The 17,858-nt window shown below is 38.1% G+C and overlaps 1 protein-coding gene across 2 annotated transcripts in view; it reads right to left on the reverse strand.

Moving 5' to 3' along the window:
• Positions 1-70: 70 nt before the first annotated feature.
• The window catches only part of LOC127437577 (BTB/POZ domain-containing protein 10-like), a 34,724-nt gene continuing 16,936 nt past the window's right edge, over positions 71-17,858 (reverse strand). For both annotated transcript variants that reach the window (XM_051692587.1, XM_051692586.1), the window contains 6 exons: positions 17,365-17,614; positions 17,005-17,107; positions 7,736-7,856; positions 7,147-7,344; positions 6,046-6,156; positions 71-2,546 (listed from right to left, as the gene is read on the reverse strand). In XM_051692587.1, coding sequence (XP_051548547.1) covers positions 2,230-2,546; positions 6,046-6,156; positions 7,147-7,344; positions 7,736-7,856; positions 17,005-17,107; positions 17,365-17,614 — 1,100 coding nt within the window. In that variant the 3' untranslated portion in view covers positions 71-2,229. The remainder of the gene's footprint in view (positions 2,547-6,045; positions 6,157-7,146; positions 7,345-7,735; positions 7,857-17,004; positions 17,108-17,364; positions 17,615-17,858) is intronic.

Consider the following 17,858-nt stretch of genomic DNA (forward strand, 5'->3'; position numbering starts at 1 on the left):
CTGCCAGTGTGTGTGTGTGTGTGTATATATATATATATATCAAACGCCACATCTAATCAATGAACCAAACTGGTTTAATCATGTTTATTAAAATAACATTTCTCAAGCAGTACACAAGAGGTACATATCAATAGTGTCTTTTGCAGCACCCCAGCTACAAATAACAATAAATCAAATCAAATCAAATCACTTTTATTGTCATATAAAATGAAAAGTACAATATAAATGTGACATCACTTCAGTTTAACTTATTCAAAGGCCATGCATCACAGTGAGGCTCCATGGGTGCTCCATTACACCCCGTCTATGCAGTTCACAATGTGACAAAACTAGAGTATTCCCATTATAAAAAGAACTTTGTGCTCTTGCAGTGTAGACAGCTTGTTGATAATAACGGAAGTGTGACTTTGTACACCTGCAATGTAGGCAGCTGGATTGATTATAACGGCCATTCTAACTTTGTCAAGTCACTTCACTTGCTTGCATGTAGGGCTGGGCAATATAGGTAATATATATACACTGTATGTATATATATACACACACTATAATATATGTCTATTTATGTAACAACAATATTTACCTTCATGTTATTACTAAAACATTTAATGTACTAAAAATGGCACACAGAGACTTCCATGAATGTTACTGCATGATTGATGCAAATTAATTGTTGAATCAGTTTTAAATCAATTCACTGAAACAAATTGAATTTAAATTATTCACCAAAACATTTTGTTAAATCAGAAATTTGAATCAATTCATTAAAATGGACAGTTTGGGGGGGCCTGGGTAGCTCAGCGAGTAAAGACGCTGACTACCACCCCTGGAGTTCGCGAGTTCGAATTCCGTGTTGAGTGACTCCAGCCAGGTCTCCTAAGCAACCAAATTTGCCCGGTTGCTAGGGAGGGTAGAGTCACACGGAGTAACCTCCTCGTGATCGCTATAATGTGGTTCGCTCTCGGTGGGGCGCGTGGTGAGTTGTGCTTAGCTGCCGCAGTGGGTGGCGTGGGCCTCCACACGCGCTATGTCCCTGTGGTAGCGCGCTCAACGAACCACGTGATAAGATGCACGTGCTGACGGTCTCAGACGCGGAGGCAGCTGAGATTCATCCTCCGCCACCTGGATTGAGGCGAGCCACTACGCCACCACGAGGACTTGGTGAAAAGGGGGAGAAAAAAAATAAAAATGGACAGTTTGAAATGCTTTATGCCATCAATCGTTGAATCAGAGATTTGAATAAATTCATTGAAATGGACAGTTTGGACTGATTCAAAGAAATGAACCAAACTTACAACTATATTGTCAAGTTTACTAGAATTTGTGGAATTCTAAACGCAATTAAAACATCTTCATCTTAAATTTGAACTGTGTAATATCTGCACCACCAAACGGAATTGCAAAAATAAGCATTGTTATAAAAACAGCTTTCTAAATACGCCCCCCGTCTGCGGCTGCTCAAACAAACACATAGTCCAGCCCCAACTCACACCATTGGTTGAGTCAATGTTGTTGTGTCTCAAAAGACAGGTCAGAGGTATTTTCATAGCACCAGTGTTCACAGTTTTCAAGAAAATTAACCTATGAATGGCTTATTTATAGTCGTCTATGCATATTAAGTTGGGATGGGAGAAAGCATTTTATCATCGAAAAAGTTACTTCAGCTTTAATGCTTTCATATTTGCATGTTGCGAGATGAATGATTGTGAAACTAGCCTAATGATGAGGACTTTGGAAAACTTAATGATCAAATAAAATTATCAAAATATTCACAATGTTGCTTAATTTTATATCTCTAGCACAAGCATCGCCAAAACTCGATATATCGCCAAACCCTACATGCTTACAATGTAGACATGGGTTTAGTGTGCTCCCATTTATTGCTAAGTCAAACTGCAGTGGCCACACAGCACCACATAGTACAATCAAACACTTTTAGTACTAACCAAAGGAGTGATTACTGATAGAGTTTCTTTTATTCACTCTGTGTGCCTAATTAAATAAAAACACCTCCTTTGGTTGAGTTCTATTGGGGGAAAGAAAGGCATAGTATACAAAGGGCATTTCACATTTCTGCTGCCGCAGCAATCAGGTCTTTATGACTTGTAAGGCTGGAGAGGACTTGAAGAAAGGCAATGCGGTCTTGGCAGCGGGACTTGGCTGACCTCCCTCTGCAGTGCTCAGTGGCAGTTATTGGACTGAGGTGGTGGTTAGCGGGTTTGTGTGTTTGGGTCAGATGGCCGGGGACGAGGCATCGGGATCAGGGTCGTAATGATGGCTGGGCTGAGGGTGGTGGTTAGGGAGGATATCCAGTTCATCCACCTGAGGCCCAGAGTGCATGACCACGAGCTGGTCCTGAGGAATGTCTGCAGCGGCTGCGGCGAGGTTGGTGATGGACTTGCTTTTCACACACTGGAAATCAACGTGTCGGCTTTTGCCTTCCTCTTTCTCCCAGGACATTCGGATGAAGGGTCTCTGGACATAGTTATAAATGACTTCTGGACGCCCACCGGGTCGCTTCTTTATCTTTTCTTTGTAAGTGGGATATCCTGAGTGCAAACATGAGCACACCATTAACAAAAATGCACTAGTAATTAATTACACATACAACGATGAGCCACAACATTAAAACCACCTGCCTAATATTGTGTAGGTCCCCCTCGTGCTGCCAAAACAGCGCTAACCCGCATCTCAGAATAGCATTCTGAGATGTTATTCTTCTCACCACAATTGAACAGAGCGGTTATCTGAGTTACCATAGACTTTGTCAGTTTGAACCAATCTGGCCATTCTCTGTTGAACTCTCTCATCAACTGCCACTCACTGGATGTTTTTTTGTTTTTAGCACCATTCTGAGAAAATTCTAGAGACTGTTGTGTGTGAAAATCCCAAGAGATCGGCAGTTACAGAAATACTCAAACCAGCCCATCTGGCACCAACAATCATCCATGCGATGATCTTATCAGCCAATTGTGTGGCAGCAGTGCAGTGCATAAAATCAGGCAGATACAGGTCAGGAGCTTCAGTTAATGTTCACATCAACCATCAGAATGGGGAAAAATGTGATCTCAGTGATTTGGAGCATGGCATGATTGTTGGTGCAGGATGGGCTGGTTTGAGTATTTCTATAACTGCCGATCTCTTGGGATTTTCACACACAACAGTCTCTAGAATTTACTCCGAATGATTCCAAAAACAAAAAACATCCAGTGAGAGGCAGTTCTGCGGACAGAAATGCCTTGCTGATGAGAGAGGTCAACAGAGAATGGCCAGACTGGTTCGAACTGACAAAGTCTATGGTAACTCAGATAACCACTCTGTACAACTGTGATGAGAAGAATAACATCTCAGAATGCTATTCTGAGATGCGGGTTGGCGCTGTTTTGGCGGCACGAGGGGGACCTACACAATATTAGGCAGACAGGTGGTTTTAATGTTGTGGCTGTTCGGTGTATATGCAGTGACCCCAAAAAGTAATTGGACATTTCCCACTACACTTAAAGAATGTATGAAGGTCACTGCATTAGATAAAAAATGTCAAACCATGTGGAATATATAACAAATGACGCTAGACCTTTTCTCAGAACTAAACTTTTCGGAGTCATTTTTGCAGTTACTTTTAACAAACTGGTCTTACAATGTTGCCTCGCGCTTATGGCTCAACCCTAAACTACGTATTAATAAGTCCCCTTTCTGCTGGTCAAGAGTGGATTGTGAGGGGGGTTACTACACTCGGTGACTTGTATGAGAGTAGTGTGTTGAGATCCTTTGAAAATTTGGTTCAAAATTTTGGGATCCCCAGATCTCAGTTTTTTAGGTATCTACAACTGCGCCACCTGCTCTGTACTATTTTTGGGAATAGCATTCACCTCCCTAAAGCGGCAGATACTATGAAAGTGGTGATTACTGCTTTTGGAAAAGGTCATGAGGCATCAGTGTATTACTACCTGTTAATTCAGAGTCTGGGAGACGGAGCCTCAACCACTCTCCAGAGATTATGGGAGAAAGATTTGGAGGAGGGAGAGTGGACTTGGAATTGGAGGAGGGAGAGTGGACTGGAATTCTAAAAAACATCAAGACTGCATCTAGAGACGCAAGGGTGCGCCTTATGCAATTCAAGATTTTACATCAGTTCTATTGGACCCCCTCTAGATTGTATAGACTTGGTCTTAAAGACACACCCACCTGCTGGCGATGCCAATCAGAGGATGGAGACACAACCAATGTTTTTTGGTGGATTTTGAATTTTGGTTGAGGGGGCCTGGGTAGCTCAGTGGTAAAATACGCTGGCTACCACCCCTGGAGTTCGCTAGTTCGAATCCCAGGGCGTGCTGAGTGACTCCAGCCAGGTCTCCTAAGCAACCAAATTGGCCCGGTTGCTAGGAAGGGTAGAGTCACATGGGTTAAACTCCTCGTGGTCACTATAATGTAGTTCGTTCTCGGTGGGGCGCGTGGTGAGTTGAGCGTGGTTGCTGCGGTGCATGGCCGCCCGGACTGAGGCGAATCACTACGTGACCATGAGGACTTAAAAGCACATTGGAAATTGGGCATTCCAAATTGGGAGACAAAAAAAAAAAAAAAAGAATTCTGGTTGAAAGTTCAGAGTTTTATGTGTGATGTATTGGGCACTCAGATTTCATTTTGCCCCAGACTCTGTATTTTAGGCCATGGGGCGGTCATTGACATTGAAAACAGACACATAAAGAGTTGGGTCTTAACCAGTGTCATGATCGCCAAACAGATCATTTTAAGGGGCTGGAGGTCGGCTGGAGCACCCTCCTTTCAGGAGTGGTGCTCGGAGATGGGAAGGGTGGCGACCTTTGAGGAGGGGTCGTATAGAAGAATGGGGAAGTACAACGGGTTTGTGGAGAAATGGGCCAGGTATATTTCATTTATGGATGGGTGATTGTTTTTATTATATTTTTTTATTTGTTTATTTTAATTTTTTTGTGTCTGTGTGTCTATATAATTTGTGACCACTGGGATGTTGTTGGGGCCAGGGTGGGGTTCGGGATTGGGAGGGGTAATAGTGGGGGTTAAAATGTATTCTGTGTATACACTACCGTTTAAAAGTTTGAGGTCACTTGCCCGAAAAGTTTCCCATGATCTTAAAAACCTTTTGATCTGAAGGTGTATGCTTAAATGTTTAAAATTAGTTTTGTAGACAAAAATATAATTGTGCCAACATATTAATTTATTTAATTACAAAACTAAAATTTTATAAAAAAAATTAAAAAAAAGTTATTGAAATGGATGATTTGGACCAAATAATTAAGAAAAGCAGCCAATAAGTGCCCAACATATAGATGGGAACTCCTTCAATACTGTTTAAAAAGCGTCCCAGGGTGATACCTCAAGAAGTTGGTTTAGAAAATGTCAAGAGTACATGTCTGCAAAATCTAGGCAAAGGGTGGCTACTATGAAGATGCTAAATATAACATAGTTTTGATTTATTTTTTATTTTTTTAGTCACAACATAATTCCCATATTTCCATTTCTATTATTCCATAGTTGTGATGACTTATTATTCTAAAATGTGAAAAAATAAAAATAAAAAATAAAGAATGAGTAAGTGACCCTAAACTTTTGAACGGTAGTGTATATGTTTTGTTTTTCTGTGTTCATTTATGAGAATCAATAGAAATTGTTAATCTGAACAAACTGGTTTTACGGTCATTTTGGTAGATTTCTAAATGTTCCCCTCATGTTCGCACAGGCGTCCTAGTAGAGTAATCACAGGTCCATAGTTAATGTGATGAATTATACATGTTTCCTGAAGTTACAAACAGAAAGTGTCCAAATACTTGTCTTAATTTTGAACATTGTATCTTTAGCTTTATAACACAGAACTGAACAAACTACTTCTTGTAAAATGTTTTGCATAAAATGTATGGCATCAAATTTGCTTTGGAACAAATTCCACAAATAAAAAACATGAAAAAAGTACATCAGCGTAACTGTATCAATGAGCTAATTCAGTTTAAGTTTATCCAAAAGCAGCTGAGTGAAAACCCATCTTTATCCACATCCGGTAATTCAATCTCTTACCTTCAATGCCTAATCGAATTTTCTTCAGTCCTCTTTCCTTCAGAACTGACTTGGCAACATCTCGGTTTTCAATGTATTTAAAGAACCGGTACAGTTTTGTGCTGTATATAACTGCATCACACAAAGACAGAAAACAATTAGAGAGCCACCTTGTGTGCAAAATACATGTCCTATTACCAGTAAAAACACATTACCTACTAATACATTTCCTATAAACTTACATGACTTGTATTAATGTTCTGACAGATTTTATCTTTAATGGCTAAAACACCAAGCTTCATTTCCATGGCAGACAGTTAGTATAATAGTTGCTAAGAAGTTCTGGGTGGTTTTTATTGCATTGCTATATGTTGCTGTTCAGAGGAAAAATCTGGGTTCAATCCACGTTAAGCTCAGTCAACAGCATTTGTGGCATAATGCTGATTACCACAAAAATGAATTTAATCTTGTCCCCCCAAAAAACAAAAAAGGGTTCTAGCGAGGCACTTAAAATGAAAGTCAATGGGGCCAATCCATAAACGTTAAAATACTCACTTTCAAGAGTATAGCCACAAGACGTAATCAATATGCATGCTAACATGATTTTAGTGTAATAAAATCGCTTACTAACCTTTTCTGTGTAAAGTTATTGGCAATTTTACAACTTTGTTGCCATGATGATGTAATGCCGTAAACCTTAAAACCCTAAAACGACCATAAAATCAATTATTTAACCATGTAAAAGCTAAAATAATACACATTTTAACTGAGGAATGAATGAAGCTTTTATAAAATTACAAGCTTGACATTTCTGCCTTTAAACCCTCCAAAAATTGGCCCCATTCACATCCACTGTAAGTGCCTCACTATAACCTCGATTTTTGCTTTTTTTAAAGAAAAGGAAGGACGAGTCGTAATTGTTTTCTGTGGTAATCATTATGCCACAAATGCTGTCGATTGAGCTTAATTTGTATTTGAACCCAGAATATCAGTGCCTTAGCAAGCACCACTTATTACCACAAATGATGTTCTCATAAGTCCCCTGAGAAATAACCCATAATGCTACTGACATGTAGGTAATAGATAATTGAGATGCAGGCGCTACAGTGGAAGTGAACTGACTTTGTGAGTATTCCTCTCCCATCTGCGGTGGATACTCTTCATCCCAATCCACCACATCATCGTCGGTCAGCACGACCACGTGACACTCCCTCTCTCCACTCTGAGCGCTGGCCACCATCAGAGGCAACACCATCTCCTCCAGATAAAACTCAAACTGCCGCCGGGCGCCATCGTTAGACAGCTCGTGCATGAGTGCACCTGTAGTCGACATGTTCCAGTGTTATTCAGACAGGCTCATCAGGATTCATTCCCCACTGACTCATAGATGAACAATTCATAGATGAACAATTCAAGTAAATAATTCAAATTCACTTCAAACAGCCATCTCTGAAATAAAAAGCACGATCGTGATGTAAATAGGCCGCACTGATAGCGTCCAGTGACCCATATCTGGCCATCGCATCAGATTCGCCACTGACCTACTTCTGCGCTTTTCACTTTCACTCGCTCTCTCTCGCATCTTCTGTCCTCAGTCATCCAAAACACTCAGAATATCATTCACTTTACCAGTTGCCATGGCGATCAGTGGGTTTTCCAGCACAAAAAGCCAAATCCTTGCAGTGCATTTGTCATGTTAATAAATACTCACTGAGGTCTCTGCACTTGATGGTGCTGTAGTCGAAGGCGATGCAAAGGTAGTCACATGCCTCTCTCAGCTCCGGGATGGAGATCCCATCAGGGCAGCGGATTAACCCTGATTTGTAGTAATCCTGTCGTTAAAAAGGGAGAAACACAGAGGAAAAACAAACAGGCGGCCATTACTGAAGCAGAACTTATTCCAAACAGAAGCAAATGTCTCTGATGCCAAATAAACATATACACACTCACTCCCCCCTGCTTTTCCTTCTCCTCACATGCAGATCCATTTAATGCCAGCCAGACGTGGAAAGAGCTCCGCTATACACACAGCATCAAGAGACCAAATTGCTCCCCAAACCCCCCCCCCCCCCCCAAAAAGGAAATAAAAGGTTCAAAATGGTTGTTATTTCTGTAGTGCTCTCTAATGTGTGCTGTCCTGATTTTTCCACTGAGTGGAGCCTCATGTGGTAGAAGCTTAACCCTTTCAATACCACAGAGTATGACTAATATTAAAAGTCAGAGGCTTTCAGTCCTTGTTGCAGTACAAATTAACTACCAAAGAGTCTTCTAGTGCTGGCCTTCTTCATGCCTGAATGAACTGCAACTCCAAAAGAACAAATCCTTCATGAAAAAAAAAAACACTTTGAAAATATAATCAGGAAATCTTTGCTTTGTTACAGACAGTTGACTATAAGAGAAAATAATTGTTTTTAAATTTTTAAATGCATGATTACCTTGTCCTCCTGTTCTGTTTGCTGTAGTTTACTTTGGACTGTAAGAGAGCACGAGTGTAGAAATCACAGCGCTTGCATGTGCTGCATTAGTATTCGCAATTTGTAAAGACGTACTGCGCAACACAACACAGATTATATGTAGCACGGTTGTTCACTTCCAGAAAACACCATTACACACTGCAAGGGGCTAAATCTAATATACTTATAATAGTGCTGTAAGTCAATTAAAATATTTAATTGCGAATAATCGTAAGATTTTGAAAGTGTTTTCATATTGGTAAATGCATCAGCATCAGGCCTCCCAGGATTTCACTGCATTTTTTTTCGTGACTATTGCAGGTCAAAATAACTGAATTTGCTGCGGTTTTGCTCCAAATTAAATTCTTTGTTATTATGCAGTGAAAACACACAAATAATCATAGTGTACTTTGTGTCAACGACAGTATAAGTACAATTGCCTAGAATTATTTTACTGCATAACAACTGAAGATGCACCTAAAAATTCTGAATAGCCTACACGCAAAAATACAACACATTTAAAGGAATATTCCGGGTTCAATACAAGTTGAGCTCAATTGACAGCATTTGTGGCATAATGTTGATTACCACAAAAATTTATTTTTACTCTTTCCTCCTTTTCTTAAAAAAAAAAAAAACAAATAAAAAATATCAAGGTTACAGTGAAGAACTTACAATGAAAGTGAATGTGGCCAATATTTGGAGGATTTAAACAGAAATGTGAGCTTATAATTTTATAAAATCACTTGCATTAATTCTTCTGTTAAAACTCATGTATTAGCTGTAAAGTTGTTTAAATTGTAATTTTTACAGTTGTTTTAGGGTTTGTTGACATTACATCATCATGGTAACAAAGTTGTAAAATTAGCTATAACTTTATACAGAAAAGGTTTGTGATTTTATCACACTAAAATCATGTTAACATGCATATCCTTTATGTCTTGTGGCTAAACTTTTGAAACAGTATTTTAACGTTCAAAAATTGGCCCCCATTCACTTCCATTATGTGCCTCACTGTAACCTTGATTTTTGCTTTTTTTTTTAATGAAAGGAGAGACGAGTCGAAATAAATTTTTGTAGTAATCAACATAATGCCACAAATGCTGTCGATTGAGCTTAACTTGTATTGAACCCGGAACATTCCTTTAAAGGTGCTGCAAGTGATTTTTTTCATGGAAAAGTATGCAAAAAATGTTCCTACTCCCTTAAAGATATTAATGAAATAAGTGTCCAGAGATATCTCACCGGTCTCTGTGACAGCTGTAGATTTTGTAAACAGCAAACAAAAATGTGTCCGCGAACCGCGGACATTGACACTTTTAACCATTCAATAATTTTGCTCGTTCTCATCATGTTGTCTTTGAAGCGGATCTTTGAGGCTATGATTCATAATTTTTGTCAGTTGAGGGCGCTACTGTGCCACTGCTGAATTTGACAGCCACAGGTAAAAACAATGCTGCTCTTCTGCTCGGTTTTGGTCTCAAAATTATCTTTGGAGGGTGGGGTTTTGGAATGAGGGGGAGTAGCTAATTCATTAGCTCAGTCACGTGAAAGCTTCAGAACTCTAAAATCCCTTACAGCACCTTTAAGATCCAAAACCATGATCTGGCTAATATGAGTTCAATGGAAGACCCTTAATTATTTTTATATTTACATTTTCTGCCTTAGACAAGTTAACTTTAAGGTTAAAATTGTAGACCTACAATAAAAACTAAAAACACAAATGAGGCCTGTTGCGATTATTACATCACTTCATGTGAGCACTTCAAATGAACTGAGGCCATTACCAATCTGCACCTCGGACCATTTAGACCAGCTCCTGAAGAGTGCGTGAAGTTTAAACACTAGTTGTGATGTGTGCGTGCTGTCAGTGAACACAAAACGTTTTGGTTTCAGTTTAAATTTCGTGTAATGCCAATTGTTTCTGAGATGAGGAGGAGATGCTTACTCTGTTACTGTGAAGATACAATAGCGGCTGTACAGCTGGATATGTCATTTTGTGCACTTGATTTGCCGCTGTCAATATGAAGAGAAGCAATCAGATTGCAAACTGAAACATTTCAGAAATTATACAAAATTGCTAGCTACAACAAATAATGTAGAGATTGGTTAAATGTGTTTAAATTCTTGCAACTGCAAATTCCTGGAGGGACTGGTAAAATCATGTTAAAGAAAAATTAACAGATTAAAACATTTAAACGACAGCTCTAATTTATAATAACAGTATAATGTTAATTATTGAAATGAACAAAAGCCAAATGTTTTGTGTGGACAACTGCAGCATGTAAAACAGAGATGGGTAGGATGGTCATCCAACAACTGACTACTCAATAAGTGATTACTGATGTAGAGTAGTCTTTTTTTTTTATATATATAGATTATTTTATTTTAGTATTAATATTTAAGAGAACTTGTTAATGTTGAGGTTAAGGCAGGGCTCTACGCTTAAAAAAATTTTAAGAGCACTTCTGCTCCTAATTAAAAAAATACAGGAGCACAGTCAAAATGTAGGAGCACAGTTGTAGTCCAATTTTTTAGAGATGGTAATGTTAATGTGCCTCAATATAACATGCACAAAAAGGCATGGGAAAACTGAGCTCATCGATTATGACAAAATTCAGGAACATAGTGTGAGAGATGACAAAGGAGTTTAAATTCTTATAAACCAAATTAAATATTTTCAGTTAATTTGACAGCCTGTCTGCAAAAAAAAAAAAAAAAAAAAACAACAGCAGCTCATTTTAACCTATTTCACTTTGTGAACATAAATATACAAAAACACAATGTACAGTCTTTGCAGTGTGGTCCTCTTAAATGTATTTAAGAACTCTAAATTTATATCTGCACTGCTGAACACAATTAATGTTCCTGTCACACAATGTACCACAATCCGATGCAGCATATTTCAGTTGGCCAGGCTTTGTAAACTTTTAACCTTTGAAGAAAATGTGATACTTTTAATTTCATTCAAGCTGACTAAAACATCTCACACAAATTTTTCGCGCTTACTCGGTTGACTGAAGGGATGAACAGCAGCCAATCGCAGTGTGAAACTTAACTATTGTGCAGTATAGATGTATTTGGGAATTGTAATTTGCATTCCAATTGTACTATACAACACTTCATAAGCTTCAGTCTAGGGTTGGGAATCTTTAGGGACCTCACAATTCGATCCGATTCTGATTCTGGAAGTCACAATCCGATTTCAAAACGATTCCTGATACATCTACATTTTTTTATTGATTATTCTGCTGTGCAAAGGCAAAACACAGTAACTTCACATTTTCACCAAAATTGGGGTTCTTAGACTGTAAGTTGCCCTGTGACAGACAGGTCTCACTCAAATATAAGCAGGTTTTGAGCAAATTGCAGTAACTACAAAATCCACACTCAAATCAAGTAACTGTTTTGTTGGTGTACAGTGCGTTTACAGCTTTTGTATGGCAGTATAGTCATCATAAAAAGTGATAAACACAGACCTCTTTACACAAGAAAATAAATGAAAGAAAATAAATATTGGTTTTCAAAACACAAAACTATTAAATTAAATAATTCAACTGATTATGTTAAGCAAATGTTATATGTTTAAGTATTGTTAATCATTTTTATTTAATAGTATTACATTTTTAATTAGAATAAATCTATCAAAGGCTTTTTGATTTTTTGTTTTTAACTATAACTACAAGTTGATGCTCCAGGTTGATTACATGACATATCTGCTTCAGTGAGAGTGCAGATGTCAGCTTCTCCTTTCCTCACTACAGGTGATAAAGCGGCACAAATAGCAGGATTAATATTTTAAAAAATCTATCAAGCATCTCGTATGTTTGCTCAGCAAGTAGAAGTCTCACCTGCTTAAAATTTGTCTAATGAGCCGTCAGGTGTGCGCACTCTTGCAGAAGAGCAAGAGACCGGCAATGTGCAACAGCAAATGAAAGAGCGCAAGAGGAGTAGGGCTGGGCGATAGGACGATTTTATCGGATATCGACGATGATGTCTTACAAATCTCCCGATGTCAATTTCTACACTCATTGACAGACAATAATCGACAATATTGGTAAATGGCAAAACCATGGATATGGGAAGTCACCAGATATATTAAACAGTAGCCCAGGTTATGAAATTTGCACCCGCCACCCACCAAATGCAACGAGGCTGAATCCAGCTCCTTATTCGCAAGCACCTCGTCCAAATGCAGGTGTTTCATGAGCGGGTACGTTTGCTCATCTACCCACAACAGTGGTGGGCTACCTGTAAAGGTCCAAACATATTTCACGCAAGTACATGAACGCAGACGCACCTTGCTATGCAAGCTCGATTCCACGTGTCGCTGCGTAGTGAAATGTGTCAGCGCTCAATTCATAACCCAATGCAAGTACGCGCTGCATTCTCTGCATTGCCGCAAGGGGCACTAGAGCGGATTTTCTGTTTTCAGTCAACAACTGTCATGGTGGAGCAGCAATTCGAGGAGAGTCTTGCCAAACAATATATTTACAACATATTTACTAACCCTCGTCCCCTCTCCATTCAAATAAAACAGCGATTGAAAATGCTTGGCAAGAAATTGCAGCTTCCCTAAATTCTGATAACGACACTGTAAAGAGAAAATGGAAACAACTATGGGACCGATTTATCCGAGCGAGGAATAAATGGGAAGGCGTCCGCTGGAGACGCCGCAACTAACTATGGATATCCAGTCATTTTGGACATGCTGGGATGGCTTTTTGACTTCATAAAACACCGGACCACAGAGTCAAATTTTCGTGATTCAGTAGTGTTGTTTAAATGTGAATGATCATAAGAACATTTTATTATTGTTATTAAAAGCACACATCCCCCCTCCCTCTGTGCCTCAACCACAGACTGCTCTACAGCCAGAGACCCAACAACAGTCTGATCCCCAAAAGCAACCACCACCACAGACACAACCTGCCCCCTCTCCCTCCCCTCATCCTTCAACAAACACTTCATGGTGCCTAAAAAAAACTATATTGCTCCCTTGTGGTGTGAGGTTTGTAACCGCCAGAGCAACGCAAAAGCGTACATAAAGTATGTACAACGGGACCACGCATAGGCCATGCATTGGTCAAGCACTCACGTCTGCGTTCGCGTACTTGCGTGAAGTATGTTTCAGCCTTAAGATGTCTTGGGAGTAACACATGACAAGAAATGCAGTGAAACACAAAGACATGCACCTGAAGAAACACACTATTATATTTTTAAGAACAGACAAAAGAAAAGCCATCAATGCCCGTACTGATGCGCTGTTTATTTAAAAGCATGCAGCAGGAGCATCTCGTGGACGCGCATGTAAAGAGTTATCACTTTTTCTTCTCCGTTTCAGTCAACTGAAAACTGTTTGCAAGAATAGTGTCGTGTAGGAGAATGCTGCAAATGACCTAAGACCATCAGGAGGTTCTCGAAGTTTAGTTCGCTTTATTTCCATGGATCATTCCGCACTTAACATGCATTGTGAACGCAACTGTGCAGGTTCGCTCAAATATATCTTTGTATCAAAGAAAGAAAGATTAAATCATAAAAAGACCACGTTTACCATGAACCTAAAACTGAGTTCTATTTTCTTTTCTTTAGGCAGCATTAACTGAATTAACGAAACGCAATACAAACACAAATTCGATAACACACATTTGGTAGCATTATTTTGGAAAATTTATTATATAAAATATATAAAAGGAAATTTATTAGGCTAACACGTAATATAAAAACTGGTGTTATCTATTTGTTTTAGCACAGACTAAGTGAAGTAACAAACGGTTTTAACTATTCTGAAATAGAAATTATGTGGGTTGTGTTGAACTTTCTGTAGGTAATGGTTTATTGATTTATAAATTGATTATTATTATAATTATGATTATTATTATTTTTAAATTTATAATTTTCTTTAGTTCTTAATTTTTAGGCTATTAGTAATTTCCCACCTGCTGTCGTAGACGAAATGGGGCTGTTGGAGACGGTAAATATTTGGATTTGAGAAGGTGGTTATATAAGATTTTTTAATCACTTCGTTATTTTAATTGCATTTTTTTGTTTCGTTTAAAGTGCAATTTGAATTTATAAATATCTTTTACGTTTTTGTGTTTCAATAAATTAATGTAACTTTTAAAGCAAAATCAATAAAGCAAAAATATTCAACGACCCTCGGCAGGGGGGTTGACGATATAATCGGATATCGTGGTATTTTTTTTTTTAACAATTATCGATTCAATATTTTTTTACATATCGCCCAGCCCTAAAGAGGAGTAAAAGACATTGGGAAGCAGCAGACAAAAAATAATTCAAAAATAAAAACATCACCCATATCTCCCAAACCGCTGTCTCATTATTATTTTAAGGTGTTTTTTTCCGTGTTGTACAATTTAGTGCAATAAATGGCACAAGCTCTTATTTCATGCTCTTTGTTGACATGTAATCATGAAATCAACTCTCCCGTTGCTATGTGTGCGAGTTTGTGAATTAATTTTGGGCTCGTAGTTTCATTAGGAGACGAATGGTGTGTGGTTGATGCATCCAGTCTGCGATCAGTTTTGTTGGATGCACTTGGCTTTAGGATATGCGGGTGTTTCTAACATTTGTCTCTGGCGCGCGCATAAGTGCCGCTGTGCTGCTGCATTCCCAGAATCGATTCTGAATTTGAGAATCGATCCAGAATTCTGGGTTTACATATCAAATTTTAAGCACAATAAGCGGTCTATGCTGACTATCAGTGCACTAAAAAAAGAGACCCACAGAGGACACGATACATAAGTGCTATGTGGTTGAATTTTAGCAAAATGAAAAAGGATTTGTACAATGCAAAATCTTCAAGATTACAGGACTGTCTCATTCTAAATCCAGCCCCTTAAATATATACATGATGTCTGGTGAACATGACAAACTAGTCTGACTAAGATCATCTGGTCGTTCAGACATCCCACTGAAAATGTGCAGTTTTAAACATCCCCAATATAAAAGTCCTTGAATGAAACTGGAAAAAGTCCAATCACATTTTCACCAACTGTTTTCTTGATGTGAAATCTCTAATAGGGCTGCACTACCCTTAGACAATTTTTTATTTAGATTTAATAAATGTTATTTTTTTATTTTATTTATTTATTTCTTTTTACTTGTGATGAAGATTCATAGAGCAGGAGATCAAAACCTTAGGTAACCTAATTAAAACCAGTTTAACCCTTCAGCTACCCTTCAACCAGTTTAACCTTTCCTTTTCGATGTCCAGGTTAAATCAGCATCTCCTATCAAACTCTTTATTCATTCAGTCAGAAGGAATCTATAATTCACCAGCATTCATCTGTAACATTAAAATACTGGACAATATTTTGTAATAAGGGGCAAGAGGCTATTCTACGTTGTGAATACATTCACAGCTAAAGGGCACTGTTTGGCGCAATGCACAGCATTCACAGCTATTAATGGAATATTCCGGGTTCAATACAAGTTAAGCTTAATCGACAGCATTTGTGGCATAATACTGATTATCACAAAAATAAATTTTGACTCGTCCGTCCTTTAAAAAAAAAAAAAAAAAAAAAATACAATCTGGGTTACAGTGAGGTACTTACAATGGAAGTGAATGGGCCAATTTTTGAACATTAAAATACTCACTTTTTTCAAAAGTATACATTTACATTTATTCATTTGGCAGATGCTTTTATGCAAAGTGACTTACAAAACAGGAAAACTCTTATAGCCTATAGTATGGCCACAAGACATAATATGAGTGTAGACATGATTTCATTGTGATAAATCGCTTATTAACCTTTTCTGTATAAAGTTATAGCCAATTTTACAACTTTGTTGCCATGAAGATGTATTGTCAACAAACTCTAAAACGACTGTAAAAATTACAATTTAAACAACTTTACAGCTAAAACATGAGTTTTAACAGAAGAATTAATGCAAGTGCTTTTATAAAATTATAAGCTCACATTTCCACCTTTAAACCCTCACAAATTGGCCACATTCACTTCCATTGTAAGTTCTTCACTGTAACCTCGATATTCTTTTTTTCTTTTTCTTTTTAAGAAAAGCAGGGATGAGTCAAAATGAATTTTTGTGGTAATCAACATTATGCCACAAATGCTGTCAATTGAGCTTAACTTGTATTTAACCTGGAATATTCCTTTAAATATATTGTGAAAATATATTAGCATGACAGGAATATTGATTTGATCAATCAGCATCCAGAACCAGAACTATCCATTTTATAAAATCTATAAAAAGACCATCTCAAGGTCAGTGCAGTGATCAGTCCAGACATGGGTGAAAAAAAAGTGTTGGCACAGAAGGAAACAAAAGAATCGAGACAGTGGAGAAAATATTGAGCGGAGTTGCCATTTTTATATATGAGACATATCTGCATTAAGGTGGAACAAAACAGTAGCGTTTTGTGCTGAAGTCATGCAGTGTTGATACTGCAGACTAATCCAGCACTTAATCAATGCATGATAAACTAAGCCTAAGAGATATTTAAAACAACAATAAAGCATTTAAAGCATAGTGTACTCACCAAAATAGCTCTGAACACAGTGGAGCTGATTCCCTCTGCAACCTCATACTCGCCTTTTTCATTAGGACGCGTGAAGTTATGTTCCCTTCCAGAGCCGAACATCCTTAAAAAACAAAACACACCAGTCATGTATTATAAAGTCAACAGTCAATACAATAAGTCAAACTTATAGGTGATGTGTATAAAAAAAAAAAAAAAAAATTGTGTTAGATACTCTGTCCTATCCAGCTTAATATGCAGACACAACCAGGACAGTCATTTGTAGGTTGATTTCCCCCAAAATTGTAAACAATTTGTCCCTGTGGTGCTTTCAAAATATTGCTCTGTTCATTTGAGATGCAAAATTAAGCTTTATCCTACCTGCCGAGCATGGTGTTGGGTTGGGCAGTGAAGATGGATGGGTCGACAACAAAACGTGTGTTATCCACAATCAGAGTAACTCTCTCGGCTGTCCTGAAACTGCGAGGGCCCTCCTTTTCGCACACGTAGATCATGTCAGGTGAGCTTTGGGTTTTGCCAAAGGAGTTGCCATAGAACAAGCTGGAGGTGCATGCTTTCTGAGGCCTGGGACTCGTGGAGCGTGATGAGCAACCAGACTCCCGATCGCGGTCTGTGAAATAGAAAAGGAAGTAAAATATCAGTAAAATCATTAAGTAAACATGCTCAGTGCAGACTTGTGCATCTTTAAGTGCTAGAAGCCAATATGGTAGGGGTGGAGGAAAATGTTTATTCAACAATGCACTGCAATTTTTTCTTAAAAGATTTAGGAACAATCCATAAAAATAAGAGAAATCATAACTTTAAATGATTTATTAATAATTCTGTTTATTGAAAAAGCATAAAACCCAGCTAGT

The sequence above is a fragment of the Myxocyprinus asiaticus genome, chromosome 48 (assembly GCF_019703515.2).
Source record: "Myxocyprinus asiaticus isolate MX2 ecotype Aquarium Trade chromosome 48, UBuf_Myxa_2, whole genome shotgun sequence".
Taxonomy (NCBI): Eukaryota; Metazoa; Chordata; class Actinopteri; order Cypriniformes; family Catostomidae; genus Myxocyprinus; species Myxocyprinus asiaticus.